Genomic DNA, 27,929 nt, shown 5'->3' on the forward strand with positions numbered 1-27,929 from the left:
AGCTGTATTAAAAGCCACAAGCTCTCATTGTAAGCCATTACTGGTACTCTATACCCCTGATGGGGCTCATTTACTTGCCTTTCAGTGCTAACAAAACCATCTTCTTGACCTGGACGAGCACGGGTGATGGGTTGAGTCATCCTATATGTTTGACAGCAGGGCATGTGTGGAGACGATGCCTTGGGAGCAACTCAAGTAGGTTCATTAAGAGCATAATGGGCTTTAATGTCCCCCAATTACAGGATAAGCCAGTTTGAACAGATAAGGTAACTCTCCTCATACCTGCAGACAGTTCAAAGAAAGTTGTAGGTTAATCCACATCTGTGACATGCAGCTAATTATCAGAGAAAATCAGCGTTTTATGAAGCTGGTAAATTCCCATTGGGTAAGGCATGTTGTAACAAACCAGCCAACCCCTATAGGAAAATATTTTGTGTAACACAGTAGTGCAGCACTTTAGGGATAGTTCGTGCAAAAACACTTACATTTCCACACCATTTACTACACTGTAAAAAATGCTTAAACAAATCGATTAAGTTAACTCAATTGTTTTTACAAATATAAGTGAATTGAACATAAAACAATTAAATTATCCAAAAAAAAACCACACAAAATAGTTTGAACAAGCAGAAAAAGTAATTTTTTGAGTGTAAGTGCTTCTAAACCTATGATTTCTTTCTTCTGATGAACTCAAAACAAGATATTCTGAAGAATTTGGGGTGAACTGTCCCTCTAGTTCATGTTTTATCAGAATTATGCCCTGCATGTTGTCCTCTCTACAGGTTATGAAGTAGTTTGAGAGATAAACTATCTGTTAATAACAAGACAATACAGTATTATCCCTGATAGCATACAAATGTGGGTCCCTTTAGGCAGCTATGTGGCACTGGTGGTCTTCTTTTGGCCCAGACAAACTGAACATGAGCCTGAAGTTGTCCACCTGTACAATGGCAAAAGATTCCAGTTCATATATGGGCCATTTAAGACAAATATTTGGCACTTATGGCAAAATGAAATCTGAATGTCAACCTAATGTGGCCCATGTGTAATATGGTAAATTTGGCACAAATGACAGAGGACAAATGTGGGCTACAGTTGGAAAAAATGTGGAATAGTCATTTAAGGGTAATCTGGGTCCGAACCCAAAGTGGCTCACATATAGGTGCAAATGTCTCCCAGTTATTATAAAACATATTTGGCACAGTAAGCTCTGGCTAATGTGGCTGTGAGCCTGAAGAGGCCCAGAGAAAAAAATTGCAAATGTGGCCCAGTTATCTTAAAACATATGTGGGCCACCTTTGGTGAATGAATATACTGGAGTAAACTGGCTGTGTGGGCCGGATCTGGGCCAAAATGAAAGCAAGCTGTGGCCCAAAATAGGGTCAGTTCTGGTTCATTTGGTTGAATTCTGGCTGATATGTGGTATTGCTATGGATTAATTGTGGCCCAGATCTGACAAACAAGAGCGTACCGCCCAAGTGTCATCATTCCATGCGGTGTGTGGGCTGGATGTAAGTGTTTGGTGTGGGCCGGATTTGAGCCACATGAATCTTGCTATCTGGAATCGAATACAAAGGTGTTACCAGCCTTGTGTCTGGTCTGTTATAATGCACAATCTCTGAAAAATAAAACAAGGCACAAACATTTTATATTCAAATTAGTGTGATTACATTATTTAGTAGTATTGTTGGTTCAAAACAAGTTAAGTTTAAATCAACAGTAAGAGCTTGTTGTACTGACTGCCAAAACCCATATTAACCTTTTCCAGGTTTTTGTTTTGTTAAATATCTGTGGAGCTCAATATATTCTCTTGCTTCATTTTAGATTTTTTTTATATACCTTATTTTTATTAAGGAAGAAAAAAGGAAAAAATACAACAACACATCTTATGTGAACAGTTGACTGGCTATATATTTTCTTACAAATCAATACCAGGGTATAAACAGGTATCGGAGAATGAAATTCAATACCTTTTAAGGCCTTTTTTAAAAGACTCTTTCCATACATTTAAGGACCTCATCACCGACATTTTACTTTATTTATACTATATGCTGTACTATAGAATATTTTAACAAATAGCATCTTTTCTGTGCATGTAAATATGTCATTTACCACAGCTGTAAAATGCTAGAGAAGTTTGAAAATGCACCTGAAAAGAGCTTGAAAAGTCTTTAAATGTGATTTTGGTAAAGGTGTAAGAGCCCTGTGTCTGCTGAAATAACCCATCAGAGGTTACTGTATAGGTCAGAATCAGCTCTATATCCCTCAAAAAAACGTTAATAAAATTGATTAACCAATGAGATGTAATTGAATTAAATATATGAATTTGGTTATATATATTACTTATTACACTAACTACTGAAGATAGCTGACCCCCGATAGTCAGTTAACAGACGAATTGTGTCCTCCTGAGCCCCACATACACCAGTAAACTCGCGCAGCTCCGTGATTGGTCAAAATGCTTAGTTTGACTTTTCAGTGATCATCTACTCTTCCCTGTTGATGACTCCTGACCTACTTTCTGCTGAATCTGAATTTTCACTATCTGAATTTTTGGTTTGAATTTTAGGATATTGAATTTGATGTTCTGAATTTCTTCATCTTGAAAATTTGAAACTATTTTTACAAACCCAATATCTGCAGTCAAAAAAATATGAAGTTTAAAAATACATCTATAAAAATTCAGTCTTGAAAAAAATTCAGTTGTCTTGCATTTCAGATGTTCAATATTCAAGTTATGAAATTCAAATTCACATTGAGTAATTCAAATTCAAAACAATTTTACCGGCATATAAAAATTCAGATTTATTAAATGACAATTGTCAATAATTCAAATTAACACAATTCAAATTCAGATAGTTTTGGCATATTATTAGCTCCATATTTTAGGTCCTCATCTGCGACATATGTACTAAAAAATAAACACTAAATACTAAATACTAATTGTAAACTAATACATTATTTATATACTGAATAAAAACGCTAATCCAGCAGGAATAACTGCGTTTCCCTGGTTACTGCAGTAAATAAAGCAGCGTCATGTCAAATCTAGCAGGATTTTATCCATTTCCGAAAAAAACTACACAGCATCCCAATATTCCCAATAACTTTAAGACCCGCAGACACCCTGAATACAGAGGAATAAAGAAAATTGAATAAAGATCAGTTTACACTGTGCAAAGGCATAAGTACAATCCATTTCTACCAATATTGCAGGTATTTGTCTGTTTGTAATTTTAACCATTTTACTGCCGCTCTAATAAATGGTTAACCATCTAAGTCATTTTAAGAATGACTTTTTAAATAATGGTTTACACAATAGCGTTATAGGTTTGCAAAAAAAAATACTAATAAAAATAAAAATCAAACAAACAATCTTGTTGCACTACTACACTTGATTTTGGTTTTATTATAAAAACAAACAAACAGGAAAACACGCTAAATGAGAATCTGAAATATTTTATGGCTTACTTCAAAAAATAAAGATGATTTAGTATTCAAAAATGATTTATTTTGATTGTTTTTAAATAAATTGGTCTTACACTTTTCAGATTTTTCATAGTATTTGTATTAATTCAGGTACTTTTATCATAAACTGACACATCTACCATTTGGAAGAGGTTGATATTTTAGAATTTTTGGAAGAAAAAAAATGCATTGAGTGTGTTAACTAGTGCCATTAGGAGTTAAGAAATGCAATCCAATTTTTTTTCTAGGTGGGGCATTTAAAGGGTTAAAGAAAAATTCATCCTCTCCATATTTTGAACATTGGATACAACATCCAACCATTCAGATTTTGTAGGGGGTTCGAGTTGTAGCCACTATGAGTTAGTTTTCTTACTGGTTGCTTAAAGTATTTTTAATAATCTTTTACCATTCAGTTGGCTGCAATATTCCCCAGGTAAATTGTTGAAGTCCATTCCATCACCAAAAATATTCTGTATTGCTTACATCCCGCCAGTATGACTGACAAACTCCAAAATATGTGAAAATGGTGAAAAAAGTCTTCCCCACATTTCCTCCAACACTGTCCCCTATCCTTCTCCAGTGTTTTCATGCATGTTACCTTGGGGGTTATAAAGTATCTAGTAAGATTCCTCCAGAAAAAAATATCTCGCCACATTCCAGAGCTGGAAGAAGTGGTCTGTACAGAGCAGATATCCAACCAATCTTTCTCTGAGACAACTAGGTCGGATTCTCTCTCCCATTTTAGCCTGATTTCATTTGTCGAGTGTTCCTTGGTGGATTGGATGGAAGAATACAATTTTGAAACAAGTCTCCTATTGTCTTTGTTCTTATGTCAATAACCAAATTGAGTAAGTTGAGGGAATGGCTCTCCAAACACCTAATCTCACTGTTAAAGTAGGCCCTGGTTTGCAGGAAATCACATTTGTCCAGACTACACATTGGCTGGTATAAGATTCTGATGGTTTCACGATATTGTGATTACTGCTCTAAAATATATATATTTTTAAATGTCTGGGTAAAAAAAACAAACTTTTTTTCCATTTGAACAAAGTATATTTTATTTCGAGAAACAATTTAAATATTTTGGAGCAGTAAACATGTCAGGCTGAACAATTCAAATGAATCCTTGACTTCTGCTGTCTTCGTTAGTTTCATTAACACAGGTTTCAGTACAATTTAAAATGGCTTCTTGGATATCTTTTCTGCTGGAGATACTGTTGTCCTAAAAAAATTAAAACAACCTTACATATAGCGGAGGAGCGATATAGCAGAAAATGTTCCAAACCGCGGTACACCTTGAAAACGGTTATCGTCCCATTCCTAGTCCAGACCATACATATCTGAGATTTTCTGAAAGCTAATTCCCCATTTTAGGAAATTAAACTAGCTTAATTCTTGATTAACCACATCGCTCTTGTTTTTTATATTTGTTTTATGCATGAATTTTTGTGGCACGATTGCTGTACCACACACACACAATGATTTTGCTCATCTTACACTCATAAAAATATTCTTGCTGCTCGTTTAAACTACTCATTAAAATGAGCTGAAACACAATTCTTGAGGCTTTTTTTTGGACAACTTAATTGTTTTATGTCTAATCAACTTAAAATTGTAAAAACCATTGAGTTAACTTAATCGATTTGTGTTAAGATGACAAAGGAATTGTGTGGAAACCTGCTATACTGTATGCCAATTTTTACCAGTATTCTTGATATCACATGACATTAACTGATGGCTAATCTACTGGTCACACACAGGGAGAAACAGGCATTTAATTACTCACTGAATGTTTATTGCAAAACAGCGATTAACGATTTGATAGCTTAAAGTACAAAAAAAAAAACTGAAATTACTGAAGCGCAATTAATTCTGATAAAGACAATTGTAATAAAAAGAAGGCAAAACCCTCTACAAGCAGGTCTAATCCACACTTCCCTGAATTAAATCTCTACCATATCTGAAACAAAACAAAAAATATTCTGAGAGCATTAGTGATGTCACTCTCCAAAAGCAGTGGGGAAAACGTTACCCGTCAATTTCCAAGGTCTCAGCCTGAATGTAAAATGTGTAACAGTGCGCTTGGAGCACGCGGCACGGAGGAAAGTCTTGGTCCATCAGTGATTGCTGTGTGAAACCTGAGATGTGGAAATGTCTCTGATCGCCAAGCAGGACATCAGTCAGATCCTGACTCTTCCTCTGAGCTTGCTGGAGTAGAGGCCGCCGCTTCTTCCTCCTCCTCGTCGTCGTCATCAGAAGCCTGAGACAGATTAAACTGCTTAAACAACGCAGATCTAAATACAAGCAATAAACCATAGAGGAAAAGCAGGAGTTACACACCTTGCGTTTGCTGCCTCTGTCGTGGTCAGATTCTGATGAGCTCTCCTCGCTGGAGATGAACTCTTTACTCTTAAAGCTCTCATTTGCACCTTCCTTCTTTTTCTCCTTCTCTCCTCCGCTTTTCTTCTTAGCCTCCACCTTTCCTCCCTTCTTTTTCTTTTCTCTAAACGCACAAACCAAATGACCATGTCAATATAATGTTCAGAAATGCTGTTCTTTTGAACTCCAATTCCAATTTATTTATTAAAATCGAAAACAGAATGCAGCACACTGAAAAAAATTATACAAAGATGATTAATTGGATTTACTCAATTTTTTTACGTTAAGTGGTCGTAAACAATTTATTTGGGCTGAATTTAAACAAACAAATTAAGTTGAACATTATTAAATTTAATTGGTTTGTTTAAATTCAACACAAATAAATAGTTTGCAACAGTTTTGCATGCAACACTTTTTTCAGTGCATCAGTTTACTCTGTAGAGCTGTTGTTATGTTCCGTTTTACCACATCTACGCTACCTGACAGAAGTCTTGTCAACCATCTAAGTTTTAGGAACAACAAATAATAACTTGACTCTTACTTGATCATTTGGTATCAGAAGAGGCTTATATGAAGGGCAAAGGCCTCTAGATTACGCTTGTTTAACCAAAATAAAGGTTGATCATGCCTTAATTTTTTATTATTTAATTAGGACAGTAAGGTCTGACTCTGCTTAGAAAAAAGTCTTATCACTTAACAGAAATAATGTCCAGTATAGAATATAAAGTCATGGTGCAGTGGAAAAAGAATTAATATTGTGTATGACTTCCATGAGCTTGGACGACTGCATCCATACATCTCTGCACTGACTCAAATAACTTATTAATAAAGTCATCTGGAATGGCAAAGAAAGCCTTCTTGCAGGACTCCCAGAGTTCATCAAGATTCTTTGGATTCATCTTCAATGCCTCCATCTTACCCCAGACATGCTCAGTAATGTTCATGTCTGGTGACTGGGCTGGCCAATATTGCAGCTCCTTGACCTTCATTACTCTCAGAAACTTGTGGAAGCTGAAATATGAGAAGGAGCGCTATCCTGCTGAAGAATTTGCCCTCTCCTGTGGTTTGTAGTGTAATGGGCAGCACAAATGTCTTGATATCTAAGGCTGTTGATATCGATATAGACTCTATAGATCTCTTGCACACCCCATACTGAATGTAACCCCAAACCATGATTTTTCCTTCACCAAAATTGACTGATTTCTATGAGGCTCTTGGGTTCATGCAGGTTCCAATAGGTCTGCTGCAGTATTTGTGATGATTGGGATGCAGTTCAACAGATGATTCATTAGAAAAATCTGCCTTTTGCCACTTTTCCAAATGATTAACTAGAAGTATTATTTGTTGCTCTTACTTTTGTCAGGCAGTGGCACAGCAAGCATTATGTCATTGTATTTATTTTTCTAAAGATTTTTTTTTGCATTTATTGTGATAGAACAGTAGTTGGACAGGAGAGTTTAGCGAGCCGAGAATGAAATTCAGGACACCCGAACACAGGACACCCGAACACAGGACACAGTCTAGATGTTTCTTAATATGAGCAATATGCTATGCACATTTGGAAAGAAAACACAAACAAAAATATAAATTGCTTAAGACACAAGTATGCCCAGTTCCCAGTGTATAGACAGTGAGACAAAGCTATTGAAACACTGTACAACCAGTCATTAAAGGGTTAGGATTGCCAAAAAAAGAAAAAAAAAATCTGTCATTACTCACTTATTCCAAAACATTTCAGGGTTTCTGCATTTTTTGAGAGTAAAGAGTAAATGTAAGACTACTGAAGAAAATTTAAGAAAAAAATAATAATTTGAAGGAAAACCACAACTACATGCAGTATAGTATCTATACTATAAGTTGGATTTATTGCAAAATTTTTAAGTTAATTAACAAACTAATCTAACTTTGAATTAATCTTACAAAAAAATATGCTGAAATACCTATTGTATATGTATATACCTGTATGACAGAACTGTCAAATGTGTTGCTATCATACAGCTCTTCATATGCTGCTGACGTATATTCCAGACGTCTGCATATTCTGGTTTGAGTAAGACTGCTAGTGTTCCTCTCTGTGGAAATCCTCAGACATGTTTACAAAGACTATGCTCTTATCTACAGCAATTGTCTTCCTTGGCTTGTAAACAATGCACGGACACGTCCGGTTTAGTGGGACTTGTTGTGGTTCACATGAACGTGACCTGAACTGACACTGAACAGAAGAAATTAAGACGTTATTTTGGTTTTATTTGGATACAAAAGTATTCTCATAGCTTCGTTTAATTACAATTGAACCACACTAATGAGAGATGGACAGTTCTGACAAGCTCCTTTATGGACTTATTTCAATATTTTACGACATTTTTTGTCTATGAAGGGTTAGAGCTCCGGATTTCATCAAAAATATCCTAAAATGAACCCTAAAGATAAAAAAAATGTCTTAAGAGTTCAAAACAACATGAATAAGAGTAATTTTGGGGTGAACTATCCCTTTTAATCCTTAGATTATAATTTATTTTTCACTATTTATCAATCATCCTACTATTATTTATAAATATAGTATTATTACTTCCTTTGGCTGAGTGTGCTTGCATTTGAGCGTTATTTGCACATCCTGTCATGCTCAAGCATCACTGAAGTAGACACTTCTTGCAGTATTAATATTCTTAATTATTCGATTGTTATTTTTAGAGATGACCCAGGAAAATTGACATCCTTAGGTTTCCAGAAAAAATATGAAATGGCTCAACAGATAATAAAACAGCATTAGGCTCACTTAGTAGCAGCAGCGACGGCGGCTCCTCCTCCACTCTCTTTGTATTCTTTCATGGCTTTTTCATATTGCCTCTTAGCCTCTTCTGCTTTTTTGTCCCACTCCTGTAAAACACAATTAGCAGAACATACCGCTGAATCACATAAACAAGTCAGTTTACTACCAGAACAGCTTCAGTTTATGCCTCAATAATCTGTGTGGCACAATAAAGCAAACCACAGGCAAATAATTCAGTAAGTGGCTAATAAATGTATTCAGTGGTGCACACACAGTCAGCATTTGCAGGAAAGCAAGCAATTTTCCAAAAACAAAGCTTCATGCATAAAACATTGAGTTTGCCACAGAGCTAAAATGAGAGCCAAAAAACTGGGAAGCAAAATGTAAAGGGTTTTCTGTAGAGTACAAATGTTGATATACCAAGTAAATGTTCACCAGCTACATACCAAAGATAAATATAAAAATATGTAACATTTTTTCCCCATAAGGAGATAAATCGAAATACATTTTTTCCTCACAGTTCTGTTTAGATCTGCCAATACTGAGAAATGGATTAGACCACTTTGCAGTTTAGAAACTTTCCCTCACAACTGCAAGATTAAGTTCAGATGAGTTCAGATGAGAGGATATTCTCAAGACTCCAAACTTTTCTTTTCCCTCAGAAATGTTCTTGCATTTGAGACTTTTTTTTTTCTTTTAAAGAACTGCAACTTTATTTCTCCCAACTGGTTTTACTGCTCAGAATCACCACCATTTCTTTCTTCTTTATTTTTGAAAAATAAAACTTTATAAATTGAAATTCTGACTTTTTTCATTAGAAATGAGATTTAATTTCCCCCATTCTGTCTTCAGATCTGCAACTTTCTCCAAATTTTGTTTTATTCCCTCTCAGAATTTGGAAATTTTCCTAAAAATGTGACTTTTCTTCCTATATCTGTATTTAAAATCTTATTTTTTTCTCAGAATTGCAACAAAAACTTTCTCTTAAAGGTGCAGTAGGTGATTGTCTTCAGAAACATTTTAAGTTGTGCTGGTTGAAAGTCTCTTCACATTCCAATAGTAATGATTAAAGTAAATGATCTAAATGTATTTATATGCATTTTTATATTCTGGGCAAGGTGTAAACTAAAAAATGTTCATCTAACTAAAATGTATTCGTCCGAAGTAGCATGTAAGTATGGGTTAGTAATATGTGTAATTCTTGCACCCCGCTGGCCAAGCACCAAGTATACATTAGTCACTTTAGGACACGGCAAGTCAGAGAATGAGACCAGTGATCCTTGCATGCATGAAATATTGCACATTATGACAAGTTTTGCTTGCTACACAACTGAAAATGTGCTAGACATAATACAGTTTTTCATTCATAATTGTAGTATTATAAAGTACCATGAAGTTTTCTAACTGGCGAATGACATGCTCTAGTGGGTTGTCTACTGCCATCTTTAATGTGTGCGTTCGTGATTTCAGGAGGCATGGCTTTAAAGAGCAGGGGAGAGACTGTGTTTTCAAAACTATTATGCTAACGGTTAGCATTTTGGCAGATCGCCTACTGCACCTTTAATTCTGACATTATTCTTCAGAACTACACTTTAGGTCTCCCATTTTTGTACCTCAAACTATTCACTTTGTTCATTGTGTATTCACACCTTTCCTCTTAAATGAGAGTTTTCTCTGCTTATGGTGTTTGCGTGTGTGATTTCACTGCATCTGACCTCCTTTCTGTCTTTTCCCAGCTGTTTCCACATTTCTCCAGCCTTCTTGGAGATTTCAGTGACTGATATTCCAGGATTCTCACTCTTGATGCGCTCTCTGTTGCCGTTCAGCCACAGCATGTAAGCACTCATGGGTCTCTTAGGAGCAGCTGCATCCTTCACCTTTTTCTGTTGGTCACAGAAAGAGGAAGAGAGTTTTAATAAAGTCTGCTAAATAGAGGTAATAGCCGTTTCGCTTTCTGAACTGTCAGTGAATACATTACATATTTCAGTGTGTTGCTTATTGGGTGCTGTTTTAAAGTTCCTTTAATATAAAAACAGAAATGTGTACCACTTTGATAAAATATCTTCTTAGGGCTTGAGTGTCCATATACGTGGACAGCACATTTTAGCTCTTAAGTGGCTATTTAAAATACTTTGAAAGTTTTATATTTTGTTACAGAAATACAGTGTCATCCTGTTTTGCAGCATATAAAATGTCCCAAACCCTATTTTTAACTGTACAAAATGGGAATTTTTGTTTTGTTTTTACTCTGATAGTCAAAGCAAGTTCAAAAAATATTTCAATGTTAAATATGCATTAAAAAAAATTCAGGAAAAAGTGTTTTATGTAAATTCGGACCACGAGTCCACATATATGGACATAATTTTTTTCCAAAAGTACATCATATCAAAAGATGATACTTAGGTTTTTATTCTAATTAGGTTCTAATAAGCCCAAATAGCAAAAAGAAATAAAAAAATGCATGTAAAAAAACACCTTGGGCCTTAAGAGGTTAACAGGTCTTCAAAGTGCACAATAAATGGTGTTTTTTTTCTCCCAAAAGAAAAGCAGATTCTGAGTTGTCCATGAACGCATGTAAACTTATTGTAGGAGACCATCAATACAAAAACCTTTAAAATCCATAACAGGGGGCCTTCAATAGACAAAAACAAACTCTTCAGCAAGTCAATCACATAATTATTCATGCCTTCATGACAATACAATACTGAAATGTAAATACTGATGTTTGACATATTGATGAGACATGAAAAAAATAGTCCTAGACCTCTTTCCGTGGTTTTCTCTCTTTCTTCTCCTTCACCACTTTCTTGGGCTTCTTTTCAACTTTTTTCTTCTTGCCTTCATCCTCGCTGTCTCCATCATCTCCTTCACTATCACTCACTGAAGCGTTACTGTCATACCTGCACAAACATCATATTATTGCAATCATAAATTAAACTATATATATATATATATAAAATAATAAAATATATATGAAATAATAAAAAAAAGACAGTTTAAAAATCACTCACTCTTCTGGGACATCATCATCCTCTTCTCCAGGGTTGAAAGACTCATCTGCCGGAAGATGTTAGATATTAACTACACCAATTAGGTAACTTCAACCAACAAGATTTAATTTAGGGTGTAATTACTGTATCACACTACAGCCACAAATCCCATGTTTTTGATGTCTAAACTGAGGAAAAAACTGGATGAATTTATCAAAAGTATTGCTGTACACTTGATTCAATTATGATGTAGACTAGTGTCTGTGCCTATTAAACCACAAAACACCCATTTAAATATTAGGTCTCCAAGTTTGGTGTGTCTGAGTGAATAAATGGAATGGTTTTAGTTTCAGCACACACTCAAATTAACATCTAATAGTTGTTCTTTTCATCCTCTCAGTATACTATACACACTTGTACAGCGCACCTTATAACTTGTATATTTATAATAAATCTGTCCGTACAATTCCTCATCCAGAGCTCTAATTGCATCTCTGTCTAATGTTTGTCGTCTTTTCTAATATATGTATTTTTTTTGTGTTGTCACTTCATGTACACTGGAAGCTTGCGTAGCCAAATCAAATTCCATACATGTGTAAAGCACACTTGGCAATAAAACAGATTCTGATTCTATAGACCTTTTTCTTAGCTACTGCATGGAGGTCACCATAGTGACCAGCGTCTTCCGGTAGAATGCTAAGAACTTCCGTTTACAACCGGTAATTTGCGCTCCGAAAATGGGTTTTATTGCGCACACAAGCAATACTTTACTGCATTATAGAACAAACCAGATTACTGCCATGAAACTTAACAGGTATGTAGGTCATGCAATTTACAAAAATGACCAATAAAAGTCTGTTACTGATACTCTGCTCGCTGATTTGCTGTTCATTCTAATCGTGAGCCGTTTGTTTCATTTAGTGTGTTGTATTTACCACGGTTTGTGTTTTTCTGTCATTTCAAAATGTCAATTTATTTTCACTTTGTCACAGTTATTAAATCTGTGCTAGTGGGACAGTACAGGTGACTTTAGTGATATATATATATAAAATAATAAAATATATATAAAATAATAAAAGAAAAGACAGTACAGGTGACTTTAGTGATGACGAGGTTTCGTTTAAACAGCAGAAGATGCAGTCTGACAACGAGGGGAAAATGCCACACAGCAGTTGTTTTCCATCCTATTAGATCGCATTTTTTTAAAATGATCAGTCCAGGAGGTGGTGCTGATCGACAACAGCATCAGTTTAAAGATAAATGCAGGTAAAATAGATTAAAACGATCGTTTCAAAGTTGTCCAAATGTGACTGTTTACACGCACCAGTTGCCGACCGGAAGTTCTTAGCATTCTCCATGCGCATACACGCAAAGCATAATGGGTAATTTTGCGTTCCAAGAAAAAGGTCTATATGAAGACATGAACTTCATCTCCAGAGCTGCCCCAAGAGTCTCTGAATGAGCATTTTCCGTTTCATTTCAGAAAAACAAAAATGGTCATCTTTAAATAGAAACAGCATCTTCAACTGGTTTAATATAAAGAAATTGTGACAAAAAAAAAACAAACTTTCATGTATAAAGCACTTTTCAGAAAGTAATAATATATAATCATTTTAAAGTAGTAAGTACAATTCTGTTATAATCTTAACAGAAAAAATAGAATAGAATAGATTCTCCTAAAAATTTGATCTGTTAAATCAGCTTCATCATAATAATTACTTGGGCAGACATTTTGTTGACAAAAAAATGTATTTGAAAGGAACACTACACCTTTTTTTGGAAATTCATTTTACAGTTTTACAGTTGAGTTTCTACCATTTTCGTTTCCATTCAGAGAATCTCTGGGTTTAGTGGGAGCACTTTTAGCTTCGCTTAGCATAATGCTTCGGTCACACTAGAGTTTGAGCTTGCGAAATTCTGTTGTACGGCGCTGCGAAAAGGGGCGGGATTAAACAAGATGATTAGACATACGAAAAAGCAAGCTCTTGGTCCATGTTTTAAATTTCTGCCCAGAGGTCATGTTTGATCTTCGATTGGTCTAACGCAATCATGTGATACGATTTTACAGGTCAGAGTTCACCAAGCTTAAACTTTCTAATGCAGCAAACTGCGAACTTGTCACACAAGCTTGTGTTTTCCGGTTTGACATATTCGCGTGCATATGAATAGAAAAGTGCAGTGTGACCACAGCTTATATCATTGAATTGGATTAGATCAGGGATGCTCAAACTTGATCCTGGTCGGGCCAGTGCCCCTACAGAGTTTTGCTCCAACCCTAATCAAACACACCTGAACACACTAATCAGTGTCTTCAAGATCACTAGAAAGCTACAGACAGGTGTGTTTGATCAGGGTTGGAGCAAAACTATGTGGGACACTGGCCCTCCAGCATCGAGTTTGCCCATCCCTGGATTAGACCACTAGCATCTCGCCCTATAATTATAATTTTTTTATTATAATCTTCCTATTTAAAGATTCACTCAGTCATTACATCATTGCACCTCCTGCAGCTATGGTACATCGGCAAAGTTCCTTGATTATTACGTCAGAATTAGAGTATAGTTCTTAGCCTTATCGACCTAGAAAATAGCAACTTTCGGTTGGTTTTAATACACGATGTAGCTACAAAGGAGTCAAGCTTTTAATACAAAAATTATCTAAACTTTTTTTTTTAATAAAAAGAAAAAGCACCCCATAATCTAGACTAATGGTTTGCATGGTGTATTCTAGCACATATGCATCAGTACCGCTGTCGCCTTCAGAGTCATCGCTGCCGTCTCCCTCTTCTCTGATCTTGCCCTCTTCCTTCATTCTCTCCAGATAAGCGTCATGCTGGTCTTCATCTGAGTCGCTGTAGTCTTCCGCTCCTTTCATGCCCTAGAGCACACAAACAGCTCACTAAATAAATGTCAATGTAACACATTACTGCGTCCACAGGAAGTTAATGTCGAGTCACCATCAGGGCCACTTTAGCATAAACACACACTGAGTCTGGATCGCAGAATTAGAGGTTCAAACACTTTTCCTGCTTATTCCCATGAGCGCAAATCCATCAACCGAATAGATTGTTTATTTAGTTAAAATCCATTTCAGACTGCATGTTCACCCGCGCGTGAACATGTTCGTTTGGGTGTGCCGAGAGAAAAGCTCCTAACATCATCTATTAAGTTATAACATTTGAAACTAAATACGATCCTAACACTCAATTGTCAGAATAAGAAAAGCTCAAAGAAAAAGAAATGTGCATTAAGGCTGGGCTGCGTGTCAAATATCAACTATGATGTCACTAACCAGAACTCTAAATAATGTAAAGCTCATAATGAATAAGAGAGAAAAGAGCATTATTCGATAGATACATATGAATTAGTTTCTTCTAAAGTAGCATAGGGATTAAATTTAACTCCACATGAACACAATACTGTGATTAAGCTCATGAACGGTACTTACATCCTTGCGCTATTACGGTTACTGCTAATTTAATTGTGCTATACAAGCATGTAAATGACTGCATTTCCACTCTGACCAAAGCACTTATGCTTTTCTGCTGCAGACATCCGACATCTTACACTCATGTATAAGGGAAACTGAAAGAGCGGGAAACAGGCATGTGCCATAATAGTGCACGTTGCTTTTCAAAAGCTTCCAGTCACACCCATTTTTATATCTAAAACTGTTTTTCTACTCCTGATCATTTATTTCTTTGTATTTCACTTTAATAATAACAATTCTGATTCTTCCGATTCTGAATCTGAATAATAAAAAAGAAAACTGATACTGCATGTTTGATCTGCTCTTTTGTATTTATCTCAAAATTATTTGCATTCTCTTCTCAGTTTTACATGGCACTTTAAAATGAGCCAAACATCAAAAAAAGTTTGAACAGAAAATAAAAAACTGTTTTTTGGAAAAAAAAAAATAATAATAATAAAAAAAACATAAATTTTGTAATATTATAAATTCTGCACAGAACAAATCTTTGCAAAAAACAAAACAGTATTTTAAGCTTATTTAAATAAACTAACTTAAAAAGACGCTTTAACAGTGCATTTTAGCTAAATTTGTAACAAATTTACTACATATTCCAACTTGTATTGGCTTAAAAAATAAATAAAACATTGCCAACAGCCAATAAATAATCTGAGGAGCATTTAACTAGCCATCTTTTTTATTATTCTAACTATAATACTAATAATTCATCTTGATTATGCTGGCCAGCCATGACATGCATATAATTAAAGCAAAATAAATGTCTTGGAAAGAACAGAAATTACCTCTTTAAATCCTCTGTTCTTGATAGTCAGCTTTTTGGCATTGACAAAGTCGAAAAGTTTTCCGTATTCTTCCCTATTAAAGCAGAATAGAGGATTATTTCTGAATTATAAAGCACAGAAAAATGACAAGGTGCTGCAGACAAGACATTTAGTGGATTTAATTGAAAAAAAAAATTGTCATGTACAGTATAAAAGACCTTTTATCAAATAACCCTCCAGTAAAACATGCAACTGAATGATTTTTTTTTTTTTTGGTAAAAACAAACAAAAACAACAAAAACGCATAATCAGCAACAGGCTAATTTTTGGTTTCAGTTTAATTTAAAAGTACTGAAGTAGCAAACACATTGCTTTAAGCTTAGCAATTAATCTATAAATACAGCATTTATAGCTCTGAGGTCAGGAAGTTCTCAGAAGAAAACATTATCTTTATTATTATAAAATATTAATTATTTAAAACATTTTTATTACAAAAACATTAAAATTATGATTTTTTGATGTGTTTCAATAGGAAAAATGAGGGTGTAGGTTATATAGCGTGTTGTTAATTGCAGCGCTCCTATATAAATAATGGAAAAAAAACCCTGCAAATTCTGAAAGAGATCAAACCTCAGGCAAAGTTATGTAAATGTAACTCCAAAGCAACTTAATGCATTACTTATAATAAAAAGTAACTAATGCAACTACATAGTTACTTTTTTGGAGAGTAACTAAATATCGTAATGCTTTACTTTCAAAAGTAAATTTCCCCAACATTTATGAGGGGAAAACATACAATCATAATTGAAAGTTCATATAGATTCTCTATAATCCATATTAAATACGACCAGCTTTTGTAGCAACTGCTGTTACACCAGCAGTATTCTAGGTGCCCCCTGCTGGAAGACAATGAATTTGCATGTTTACCAAGCATATATTCATTTTCATATTTTAAAATTATACAATATTTTAAAATCACCATCAACTCAATATATGGCACTCCTTTGTGCAGATCATGATTGGTGCAGATAAAATGCAGTTGTTGTCTCTAATATGCAATCACTGCAGATTCAGAGTAATGAGACTAAGATAAAAGCAAATAAACATTTCCTAACATTTTTCTGGTTTCTAAAAAGAAAAAAGGTAAAGAAATCAGTATCGAATTGGCCAATTTGCTTGTAAAAAACATTCTGAATAAAAACAATGTAAAAACATTCCAAAAATTCACTTTAGTTTGTCTGATTACACAAAAAAATACCTTAAACTTAACAGTAATGCCAAAAAAACGAATACCAACAAAATCAACTGGGAAGTTTATTATATAATAATTATAGAAAATGTTTTGAGCCTAAACTGTATTTACACAGCAACAAAACTAGCAGTGTGTGGGAAATTTGTTTCTCTTGTTTACCACCAATCCATGTGTGTGTTTTTTTTATTTTGTTTGACATACCGAATCATATATACTGGTACATGTGACCAAAAGATGAAAACCACTGCTGTCTGTGCTTTCTGGGTAAAGATGTTTGGATTTTAGGGTAATGTAGTTTACCTCTCAATGTTGCTGAAGGTGAACTGGTTGTTCTGCTTGGTCTCAATCTCGAAGTCAAATGATCGTGTGGTTGTGGTTCCTCTGGCAAAGTTGACGCAGGAGATTTCTTCAAAGCGCAGGTGAACTGGTGGCTTGTGCACATAAATAAAGCCTCTCTCCAGAGGATAGAGCAGCCCTGAGCTCGCCTTATACGCACATGTTATACACTGAGAACCTGAGTGACTACAAACACACAGAAAGAAAAACATCTGTAAACTCCTGAAGAACAACAATTCATCTATATGTACTTGCACATATGAAAACTAGAGGTTGGTAATTACCAATTTACAATATCAAATATAGAAAATTATTTTGCTCTCATATCATTGCTGCCTGCATGTTTCTCCATTTTTGCTTTTTTTGTCACACTTTAGTTTGGGGACACACTTCACAATATTACTACAACCTTTACCTCATCAAAATAAACTTCTTTAAACATCGTAGACAAAGTTTCTTGATTATTACACCAGATTGAGAGTATAGTTCTTGTATAGTTGAGGCCAAATCTGCATAGAAAATAGCAAATTGTCATTTTATATCAGTCTTGGTACACAAAGAGTTAAGCCTTAAATTAGAAAATTATCACAACTTTTATTTAACTTACATTTTTGACCGAGATGCTAATGGTCTAATCTGATTCAATGAATTATGCTAAGCTAAGCTAAAAGCGCTCCTGCCAGACCCAAACTAAAGTGCTAACCATTTTAAAATGTTTCAATCTTTGCTGTTTGTCACATCTCTCTGTGGGTTGAGACATATGAGAAACATTAAAGTCTTGTGTTTAAGCATCTATATATGCGTTACCCCTGGAAGTTTCCAGGCACTGTGATCTTCCTGTTGACCAGAGCCTTCATGACCCTGCTGACGATTTCATAGAGCGGACCAGACATGTTCTTGCTGAGCTTCCCTTCATAACGCTTCTCCACCTCATCTCTGAGAGGAAGAGAAGACACAGATGCAGTCAGCAAAGCCAACAGCGCTTTACATCTGACAGACTGAGAAACTGCAGTGTACTCACTCGCTCATGTTGAGAGCCAGACTGATGTCTTCATCTTTGGAGAACAGGAGGATGAGGAAATGGTATCGAGTCTGACCCTGTTTAATAGGCGGATCAAGGCTGATCTACAAAATAAAAGGAAAAATCATTTTAAAATAACCATGAAGAAAAGTTACAATAAACAAAGCTGTGAGTCTACATTTAACAAGCAGGTGCCAGCAAGCTATTTTACTGTGCACATGCGCTCAGTATTTTTTCAGTCAGATTCAGATAGATAAAAATGTTCAACTGATCTACATAAAACTCACCACAAAAAACATCTGCCTCTGGTCCTTGTGTGGCAGCAGGAAGAGACGCAGTACAGTGGTGTAGGGGATCTTATAGTCAAAAGTCTTACCGTGGAGGTGCAGGAAGGTCGGGTAGATACGGATATCATACCTGATAGAGGAACATTAACTCAGTCAAACATAGGAAACAATACACCCAAAGACAGGCAGATATATAAAGTATACTCGGGGTGTAATGATTTGGTAAGGAGCTTTCAGTTCGATACACATTACAAACCGAACAATTCATTAAGGTCATTTGTACATATAATAAAAGCCTAAAGTAAAATATATTGTCAGTGCCACCGCACCAGAGAAGTTTGTTGCAATATGTCATAACACAAATGCTGCCCATAATACCAGTGCTCTTACAAATAAAACAATCAGTTGTGAGTGAGTGAGAGCCCTTCTGCATCACTGTATTTAACTCTTTCTGCAACTGTTGGCAACGGAGCACTCAAAATTTGTTTGCCTTGTGATGTTCCAATAAAGGCAGAACTCTTATTAAAAACATAGGTGAGGAAGCCAGGTATTATTTAACAGTTTAGTTAGTTTACATTAATTAAGCACCATTACACTGCTTGCTTATGAGCCCAATTCCTTGCAGTGTCAGAAACCTCTGTCCCAATATCTAAAGGGTGTTTTCCACTGCAGGTAATACGGGCACATCAAGCAGATCTGTGCTGTCCACAGAAAACGTGGACAAAGTAAAAACTCACAAAATACTTATTTTCTTTGCATTTGTTTTTAGCTACAATAATCTTTCATTTAACTATTTGGCTAGGTGGTGTAACGGATCACGGTTGATCTGTGATTCGTACAGATCACAACCCATGGTTCAGAACACACGTGACCGGCAGATTAATAATTTTTTTTACTGGTAGATTAGTCCTAAATTTGTAACAATCACAGAGAGAGATCACCTCCTGCATCATTCAAATCACATATATGAAAGCATTTAGGCTTTCCTTTAAAATATAATAATGATGGAAGATGTTGTGATAGGTTATTCGGGATTTGGTGGGTTTCATTAAAGGTGTTTTCTGTTACTGCTTGTTTTGTCTGGATTAATGCACTCAGTGTAAGCTGCATGATTAATCATTAAAAGATCAGGATCTCAACAACCATGCAATAAATTATAAGTGATGGTTATTTGCATATGTTTATTAATCCTTCAGATCGCTGCATTCAAATCTGTTTTTGAAAAACACAAAAATCAAAAAAGAGATTTTGATAGTCTTTTGAGTTAGTTATGAAGTTACAAACAGTCAAATAACACTGAAGTAGTGGGATAACCGTTTATAGTTTAGATAAAAACACTGATGTTTATGGTAAAGGTTAAAATCGCCGTCATGCATTTAACGATGCTCAAAAATGAAAGTTGTAGACAGGAATTACATTTAAGTAGTAGGTGGCGACAATTAGCCATCAAAAATATGCAATAATTCAATAATGCAATAAAATTTTTTGAATAATTCTTCAAAAATGACACATCTAGCAATGAAACAGGAAGTTTGAGTGAAGAACTGAATCATTCATTTAAAAAGAAAATAAATATGGGTTGTACAAATTATTATGTTAGATTTTCACATTTTGTATCATCAGCAATAGTAGTAGTAGTAACAGTGAATTTTTTACACTGAATATTTTAGTTTATTTTTTTCAGCTTTCTTCATTTTAATAAAGTTAAAGGTTTTAAGTTCTGTTTGTTAAAACCAAGTGTCTCGCCATATTGTTTTTGTAATAAATGGAAAGCGAATTACATTTGTCGTCTCCCTTTTTTTACTCATCCATAAAAGGGTCAGATCCGTGACTCAAAAACTATAATGTAATCTGAACCGTGAAATTTGTGATTAGTTCCACCACTGATTTCTATTAAGAAGCCGATATATATGCTGCTGCTAAGACCATTGTTGTTCAAAGTAAAAAAAAACATCATGCTTTATGATCTTAATTTAAAAAATAAATATCAACTCAAAATTAAATAAAACTTCTTTCTTTTTTTTTGCTGTATTGTCCAAATTCAATATAGAAAATTTGTCATTTTATGATAAAGTATTTCTTTTACACGACACATTATCCAAACCTTTTCAACTTTCATTCAACTTTGAAATTCATATTAATTTACTAGACCATATTTAATGAGCTCTAGCTAAACTTCTTCAAACCTGTGCACGTTTGTCAATTAAAACAACGCAAATAATTTTCTAGAAAACAGCATTAATGACAGAAATAAATGCTCAGGTAAACTAGTCGAGCAGTCTGGTCAAAGTGGTGTATGGTCAGTCCGAAAACACTTTAAAAACAACCCACCTTCCTCTCGGCGTAAGGCACTGAAGCTCTTTGAAGATACACACAGCGTCTCCAGTAGCTTGAATAACATCTGCTTTTGACAGAATATTCTGAGCGAACGCCTGTGAGAGAGTGAAATCCTCAGCATTAACAACAGGAGTACACACACTGACTAAGGCTCTTCCATCCACACCCACACACACACACACACCTCCACAGGGTCTGAGCCGTCGTCTCCAGTGTTTGGCGGGACATAAAAGCGGACCTCCATGAGTGAAACCTCAGCATCATCATTCTGATGAAACTCCACCGTCACCTCGTTCTTGCCTGTTGCACACTGGGATACACTGGACAGCGGGATCTCAAAGACAGGACTGTCACTCACATCAAAAGACAGCAGAGAGCCTGAGGACAGAGCCAGAAATGCTCAACATATTAGCAACAAAAGGCTTTTTAATTGCCCTAGATCACACATTACTTTGTTTGCTGATTTATTTTATTATATATTTGACACTGTTGGTCAGATGTTTAGGGTCAGGAAGTTTTTATTTGTGTGTTTGTGTGTGTGTGTGTGTGTTAAAAAAATAGCTACATTTATTTAAAAAACACCATAACTGTAATACTGAGAACTACAATCACAATTCTGTGCAATAATTTATCTCGTTGAATAGATTTCTAATGCCATTAATTTCTGTGATAATAAAGGACTTTGCAGCCATTAGTCCAGTCATTAGTGTCACATGATTCTAAAGAAAAGCAAGCATTTTAATACTTTTTAATAATTTGAAAACGGTTAAATATTTGCAAAACTTAAAGGTTCTTGATAAGTTTTTTGTATTAAAACAAAATGTTGTGCTATTGCATTAAGTGTTCATTGTCACTTTTCACTTGTTTTTATGAGCATGAGCTAAAATTGTTATGTATATAGGACTTGCGTTTCTCATTAAGATACCATTATCCATCACAAATACTAATAATCCGACAACACTAAAATAAAACTTTACAAAGTTTAGCAACAAATACTCATTTAACTAAATTAACTAAAATAATTTCTTTTTTTTTATATATATTCTTTTACTCATCAGTTATCAGCCAAAAAATAAACCCTTAAAGTGATACTTCAACCAAAAATAAAAATTACTCAACCAATTACTCACTCATGAGTGGTTCCAAACCTTTTACAGTTTCTTTCTTCTGCTGAACACAAATGTTATGAATGTTATATTAATGTAATGAAAACTAGAATTTAAAAACATTTTAGTTATCTGAAATGAAAATAAAATTAGAACTGAAACTGTATTTTGTATATACAAAACTAACTTTAATTTTATAGCAATAACAGTTATAGCAAAAACTTCCTTGTTTTCGTCTTTTGTAAACGTTTTAATACTTAAGTTTACTGTGTGCCTTTGAGAAGTAAATCTATTTCGTGCTGCCAGGTGTTTGACTCTTACGGCACCTCAGAGTCTGTACTCGTGCTGCCATTGGCCAGATCAAGCCGGTTCTCCTCCAGTCATCCTCACTGTTGTTTCCGCGACAAAAAACAAGATGTGGACATGATAGCTGCACAGTGACAGCTTTAAATACGACCCCGACAGACACTTAAAAGTGTTCATTTAAAACATTTGTGCCCAGTAATGGTTTTTATTTCCGCATTAGTGATGGCAAACGAATCATTCTTTTTCACTGGATCTTCTAATGAACCGGTTGAACTAGTTCACCAAATCGAACTGAATCATTTGAAACAATTAGTGTTAATGGTAGTGTTCATGTGTCCTCTGAATACATCTTTCAAAAAAATGTATCTTTGGTTAAGTTTTTATTATACAATATTTATTCTGATGATTTTGAATCTTGCACCTAACAAATATCCTCATTTAGAAAAAAAACTAAAACTAATACTGAAACTAATATAAACTAAACTCAAACTATTTTTAAATTACAGAAACTATTAAAAACTAGTAAATCCGTCTCTAAAAACTAATTAAAACGAACTGAATTTGAAAACAAAAAGTCAAATCGAATAAAACTATTATAATCTTGCTGAACACAAATTAAGATATTCTAAAGAATGTTGTAAACCAGTAAACATTTACTTCTATAGTAGGAAAAACAAACACGATAGAAGTCAATAGTTACAGGTTTCCAACATTTTTCAAAATATCTTTTTTTGTATTCAATAGAAGAAAGAAACGTAAACAGGTTTAGAACAAGTGAAGGCTGAGTAAATGATGACAATTCAAATTTTTGACCATCCCTTTCATTTCCAATAGCATGTCTATTTGCGTGTGTATATGTACCTGCAAATTTGGCAGTTCCCCAATTCCAGCCTTTCACACACATGTCCTTCTCCTCCAACTCCACCTTGTAGTTCGCTTTGAAAAACGCAGAGATTTTCTCATAATCCTGCAGTGGGGAAAAATGCAAAAAGTTAGTCGAGAGTGAGAGAAGGAAGAGATAAACAGAATTAATGCCTCACTTCCCCTGACTCTCTTTCTCATCCAGGCCTGGATTCATTAATAAAGAGATTTGGCAGCGGCACTCGGCCCTGTGGGATAGCGGAGGTGTGTGTAATCCGGCCGGAGGCTGATGTGGAGCACGCTCAATCAGCCTGTTTATTTATCCAGCACTGCACAATCGCTTCCACATGTCACTCCACCAGGTGTGTGTGAGTGTGTGTGTCCATCTGTGTGCTAATGAGCTTGGCACTGGGTTACCGAATCCCTCACGATCACTTGAACATTACACAAACCAGCAATCCCTGATCCTCACAATGCTGCCTTTTCCCCCATGTACAGATGAAATGATGATGCTGTTAGCTTAGTGCTAGATGCTAATCAATGCATCCAGATTCACAGCAAACTAACAAACCTTGACTCTGTTACATGTTACAGTGTGGAGTTACGCTGCACTGTTTAAAAATAAACATCATACACAACAACATCATCATCATCATCATCATCATCCAAACACACACATACAGGGCAAATCCACTATTTGAGAACAGCGATTATGCCCAGAGCAAAGCTATCCTGTAACATCTTGAATCTCACACACTGCACTTTCACATTTCAGTTTAAAAGCAAAAAGGATATATTACAGACAAAAATAACTTTCAAGGACCCGTATCCATGTTTATTTTCAAAAACCTTCAGAGTTACAAACTTTCAAGGTCTCGTGGGATGCCTGTAACAGTTTCATGAATGCACAGTCACGGATTAAGACCATGGGTTTAGGTTAGAATTTTATTACAAAATAAATAACATTTAATTTTGTTTTTCATATACCCCTTGGACACTTGGGAAAGCTTGATGCATTTCATTACCATGGACTAGCATGGGAATGCGGTTTGTGGTCTGAAAAGAGGGCCTTAAAGCATTGCACCAACACTAGGAACTGAATGACAGTATTTGGAAAATAAATGACAGCATTGGAATTTTTGAGTGACCTTATACTTTACATTCATGGATTTACATAATCATTGGACCAACCAACAGACTCACTGTTTCTTTGAAGCCGTCATATTTGTAGATGTGTCCAGTGCTGGTGGAAAGTTTGAGCCCATGACCCAGACAGACTCGACGCCACTGGGCCTCGGAGAGGTCAGGAGCAGGAATACTGTCCACCTTCCCTGTTTTATGGCTTTTATAGACCACAGTCTGCTTGCTGAACCTCAGACGCCCATCATTCTGACAACAAACACAAACACGGGGTGAGCAATTCTAAATCATTTAAACTTTAGTTGTGCATGTAGCTATACATTACTTTTCATACATTCAATAATTTTTCTCCCTGAAGAAGTCATCAACAAATAAATATAAAAAATAATAAATAAATAAATAAATATGAAGCTGGACCAGACTAAAAGATTTTTTTTATAATATTCACAGATTTTGAAAATGTGAGAACATAAACTTGGCCAAAAAATAGATTTAGCAATTTTGTAGTTTTTGGAGTGCAGTGAAAAGGCCAAGAGCGCATATATGCTACAAAATATAGTATATGTGCTAGCAAACTAGAATATTCCACTCACATATAACTGACTGTGAATCTTGCCTTTTGAGTAACAAGTGCTTTGTTTGGAATAATATAAATAATACTGAAATAAATAGCAATATATTAACACCTAGATCTGACAAAATAAAACTTTATGGCAGCATGCGGTTTGTGTTTCACTTCATATTACTGATCATTCATATTCATAAATGATCAGTAATAAGTCATATAGATTCATATTATATAATCCAACACAATATAGTTCCTCTAAAGTCAGTCGTACCATTTTTCCTATTCTTATTTCTCCTGACAAAAAAAAAAAACAGCACGATCAGGTAAACTGACATTGCAAATTATCACTATTAATCAAAAACTATATAATTAGTGCTGGGCAAAAAAATTAACCGCATTCAAAATATAGGTTTATTATTTTGACAATGTGTGTGTACATGTATTTATATACAAATATTTATATACATATATTTATTATGTATATGCACACAAACAGGCATGCATATATTTGAAAAAAAATATTTTATATTAAGATATAAAATATATGTATATGATGCAAATTAAATATACACATTTAAATATGCGTTACAAAATTGCTTTGTATAGTTTTGTTTCTATGTATGTGTATTACATATAAATAATAAATGTATATAATTCACACATATTATATCAAAACTAACTTTTAGTTTGGATGGAATTAATCACAATTAATCTTTGCTCAGCACTAAAAATAATATAAAGCTTTTTTATTGCCTCCATTACAAATAAAACATAGACCTAATTACATAAATGAACCCCAGCTTTATTGGAGATGTTTTACTTGCTAAAAAAAAACACTTAATTTTTTAAAACAAAGTTGATCATTTTGAGCAATTTCAGCATTACGGTTGTGACGTTTGCAATAAAAATTCAAAACATAAATTCATATAGAAAGTATATGTTAACATTTTACTGAAACATCTGTTCATATTTTAAAAAACAACCACAGAGTTATGGGATCAGAAAAATATCAATGTGTAAACATTTTTAATAGTTTAAATGAGGAAAATAAACATGCGTTATGGATGTGACCAAAAAAGTCGGCGAGTTTGAAGTCTACAGCATACTTAGTAGAAAATTTCTGAATTAATCTGCACAACCCAAAAGAAATAATGACAATCAAAATGAGAGCTGTCTCTTTATACAACAAAAATAATAGATTTTATTTAATTTGAGATTTTTTAATTATGAGGGAAAATATCTCTGTTATGGATGTGACAGATGTAAAATCGCCACTTGTGTGACTTTGGTAAATCAAATATAATTGTTTAAAAACATTGACAGAGACATTTTAGAGTATGTTTAAAGTACTGTAGAATACATGCTTATACAAAAATAATAGAAAAGGTTTTGATATTTTGGTGAAAACCTCATTTTTCTCAAGACAGTGTAGACATTTGCATGGAATTGCTCTGATTATAAAAAAAATCTGACATTCAGCACAGTTGGCTTTTCTAAAATGAAACGTTAAACTGCGACCCCCAGGGGTCGTTTCAGTTTTTGTAAGTTAGTTTCGATGTTATTTTAAAAACCTCATTCCTCTGTGAAAAAAAGCTTTGTGTCGCCTACCCAAGATCCCTTCACCTCCTGATGAATGTCGTTAAACTCCAAAGTGTCTCCCATCTCTGTAAAACAAACACACTAATGTTAACCACAATAGAGAACTACAGAATACCGCGTCTGCATCAGTCTGGTTGACTCTGAAGGCTTTAATTCTTCTGTAATTAACATGTTATCTGTATCAACACCGACACTATTGAGAAATACAGCCGCTTTCATTCTTCATCTTTGTGAAATCAGATCAGTTGTGTATGTGTGTGTGTGTGTGTGTGTGTGTGTGTGTGTGTGTGTGTGTGTGTGTGTGTGTGTGTGTGTGTCTATAAGCTAATAAGCGACCGACTTTACATTTTATTACCCATTTAACAAGCAAATTGTTGAATTATAAACATAATTATACAGCATTTAAAGGCACTAAATGTGTAAAATATGATTATAATAATGTTTTAATTATGTAGAGCATGTTCTGAAGCGCCGCCGCAGTATCCGCTCCGCCGTACATGTGGAGCAGCCGTGAGTCCTGCAACCGCATGCATTCGGGCGCAAAAGTACATTATACTCACTTTTTTACTACTTACTTTGGGTGAAGGACGACTTCACAAAGGTATGAAGGTGTTTCCCGGTGGCTGAAGATATTTGAGGAAATATACACAAATAAACACAACGATGAGGACCTTCTATTCTCCGGTTTCCCGCGTCAAACCTCCGGGTTCCGAACACCGTGACCCGGAAGAAGAACTCAAGGGTCACGCGTTTCCATGGCATTGGGTTCACAATGGTTATTTTACCCATAGACATGATATAACATAGATATGATGATATAATAGATTATAAATGTCTATTATTTTACCCATAGACGTTATAGTAATATGTTTCTATTATAAAGTGTATGATTTCACCTTTATTAATTGCATTTAATTGAATTAGATTTAATGTAAAAACAAACAACAAATCTAAAATATTTGTATAAAATATTTATAATAATTTAACATATATTTTTAAATAATTGACTACAATTGACAGCAAAGAGATCTATTTGATATTTATTATAACAGATAATTATTAAATATGCGTTTATTATTTAGCATACTTTTTATGTATTATTATCAGTAATACTGAATAATGAATAAATAAATTCCAGTATTATAAACGTTATATAATCATTCCATGATTGTAAAAACCAAAAAGTATAAATTATGTATTATAATTAAAACGTTTAAGATTAGTAAAATGTATATATCATATTAAATCGTAATTCTTTA

General features: G+C 34.5%; 1 protein-coding gene across 1 annotated transcript; it reads right to left on the reverse strand.

The window, feature by feature from the left end:
• Positions 1–5,241: 5,241 nt before the first annotated feature.
• On the reverse strand, positions 5,242–27,383 carry ssrp1a (structure specific recognition protein 1a). Its single transcript, XM_056472458.1, has 18 exons — positions 27,246–27,383; positions 26,680–26,735; positions 24,567–24,752; positions 23,364–23,469; positions 21,275–21,468; positions 21,085–21,185; positions 18,754–18,883; positions 18,467–18,570; positions 18,253–18,381; positions 17,410–17,631; positions 15,879–15,951; positions 14,355–14,484; positions 11,629–11,674; positions 11,382–11,517; positions 10,333–10,500; positions 8,624–8,724; positions 5,809–5,971; positions 5,242–5,728 (listed from the first exon to the last, which is right to left on the reverse strand). Exons 2-18 carry the CDS (start codon positions 26,731–26,733, stop codon positions 5,645–5,647), a joined length of 2,127 nt encoding a protein of 708 aa, XP_056328433.1. The 5' UTR covers positions 26,734–26,735; positions 27,246–27,383; the 3' UTR covers positions 5,242–5,644.
• Between the last annotated feature and the right edge of the window lie 546 nt (positions 27,384–27,929).

Source organism: Danio aesculapii, chromosome 14 (assembly GCF_903798145.1).
Source record: "Danio aesculapii chromosome 14, fDanAes4.1, whole genome shotgun sequence".
NCBI classification, from domain to species: Eukaryota; Metazoa; Chordata; class Actinopteri; order Cypriniformes; family Danionidae; genus Danio; species Danio aesculapii.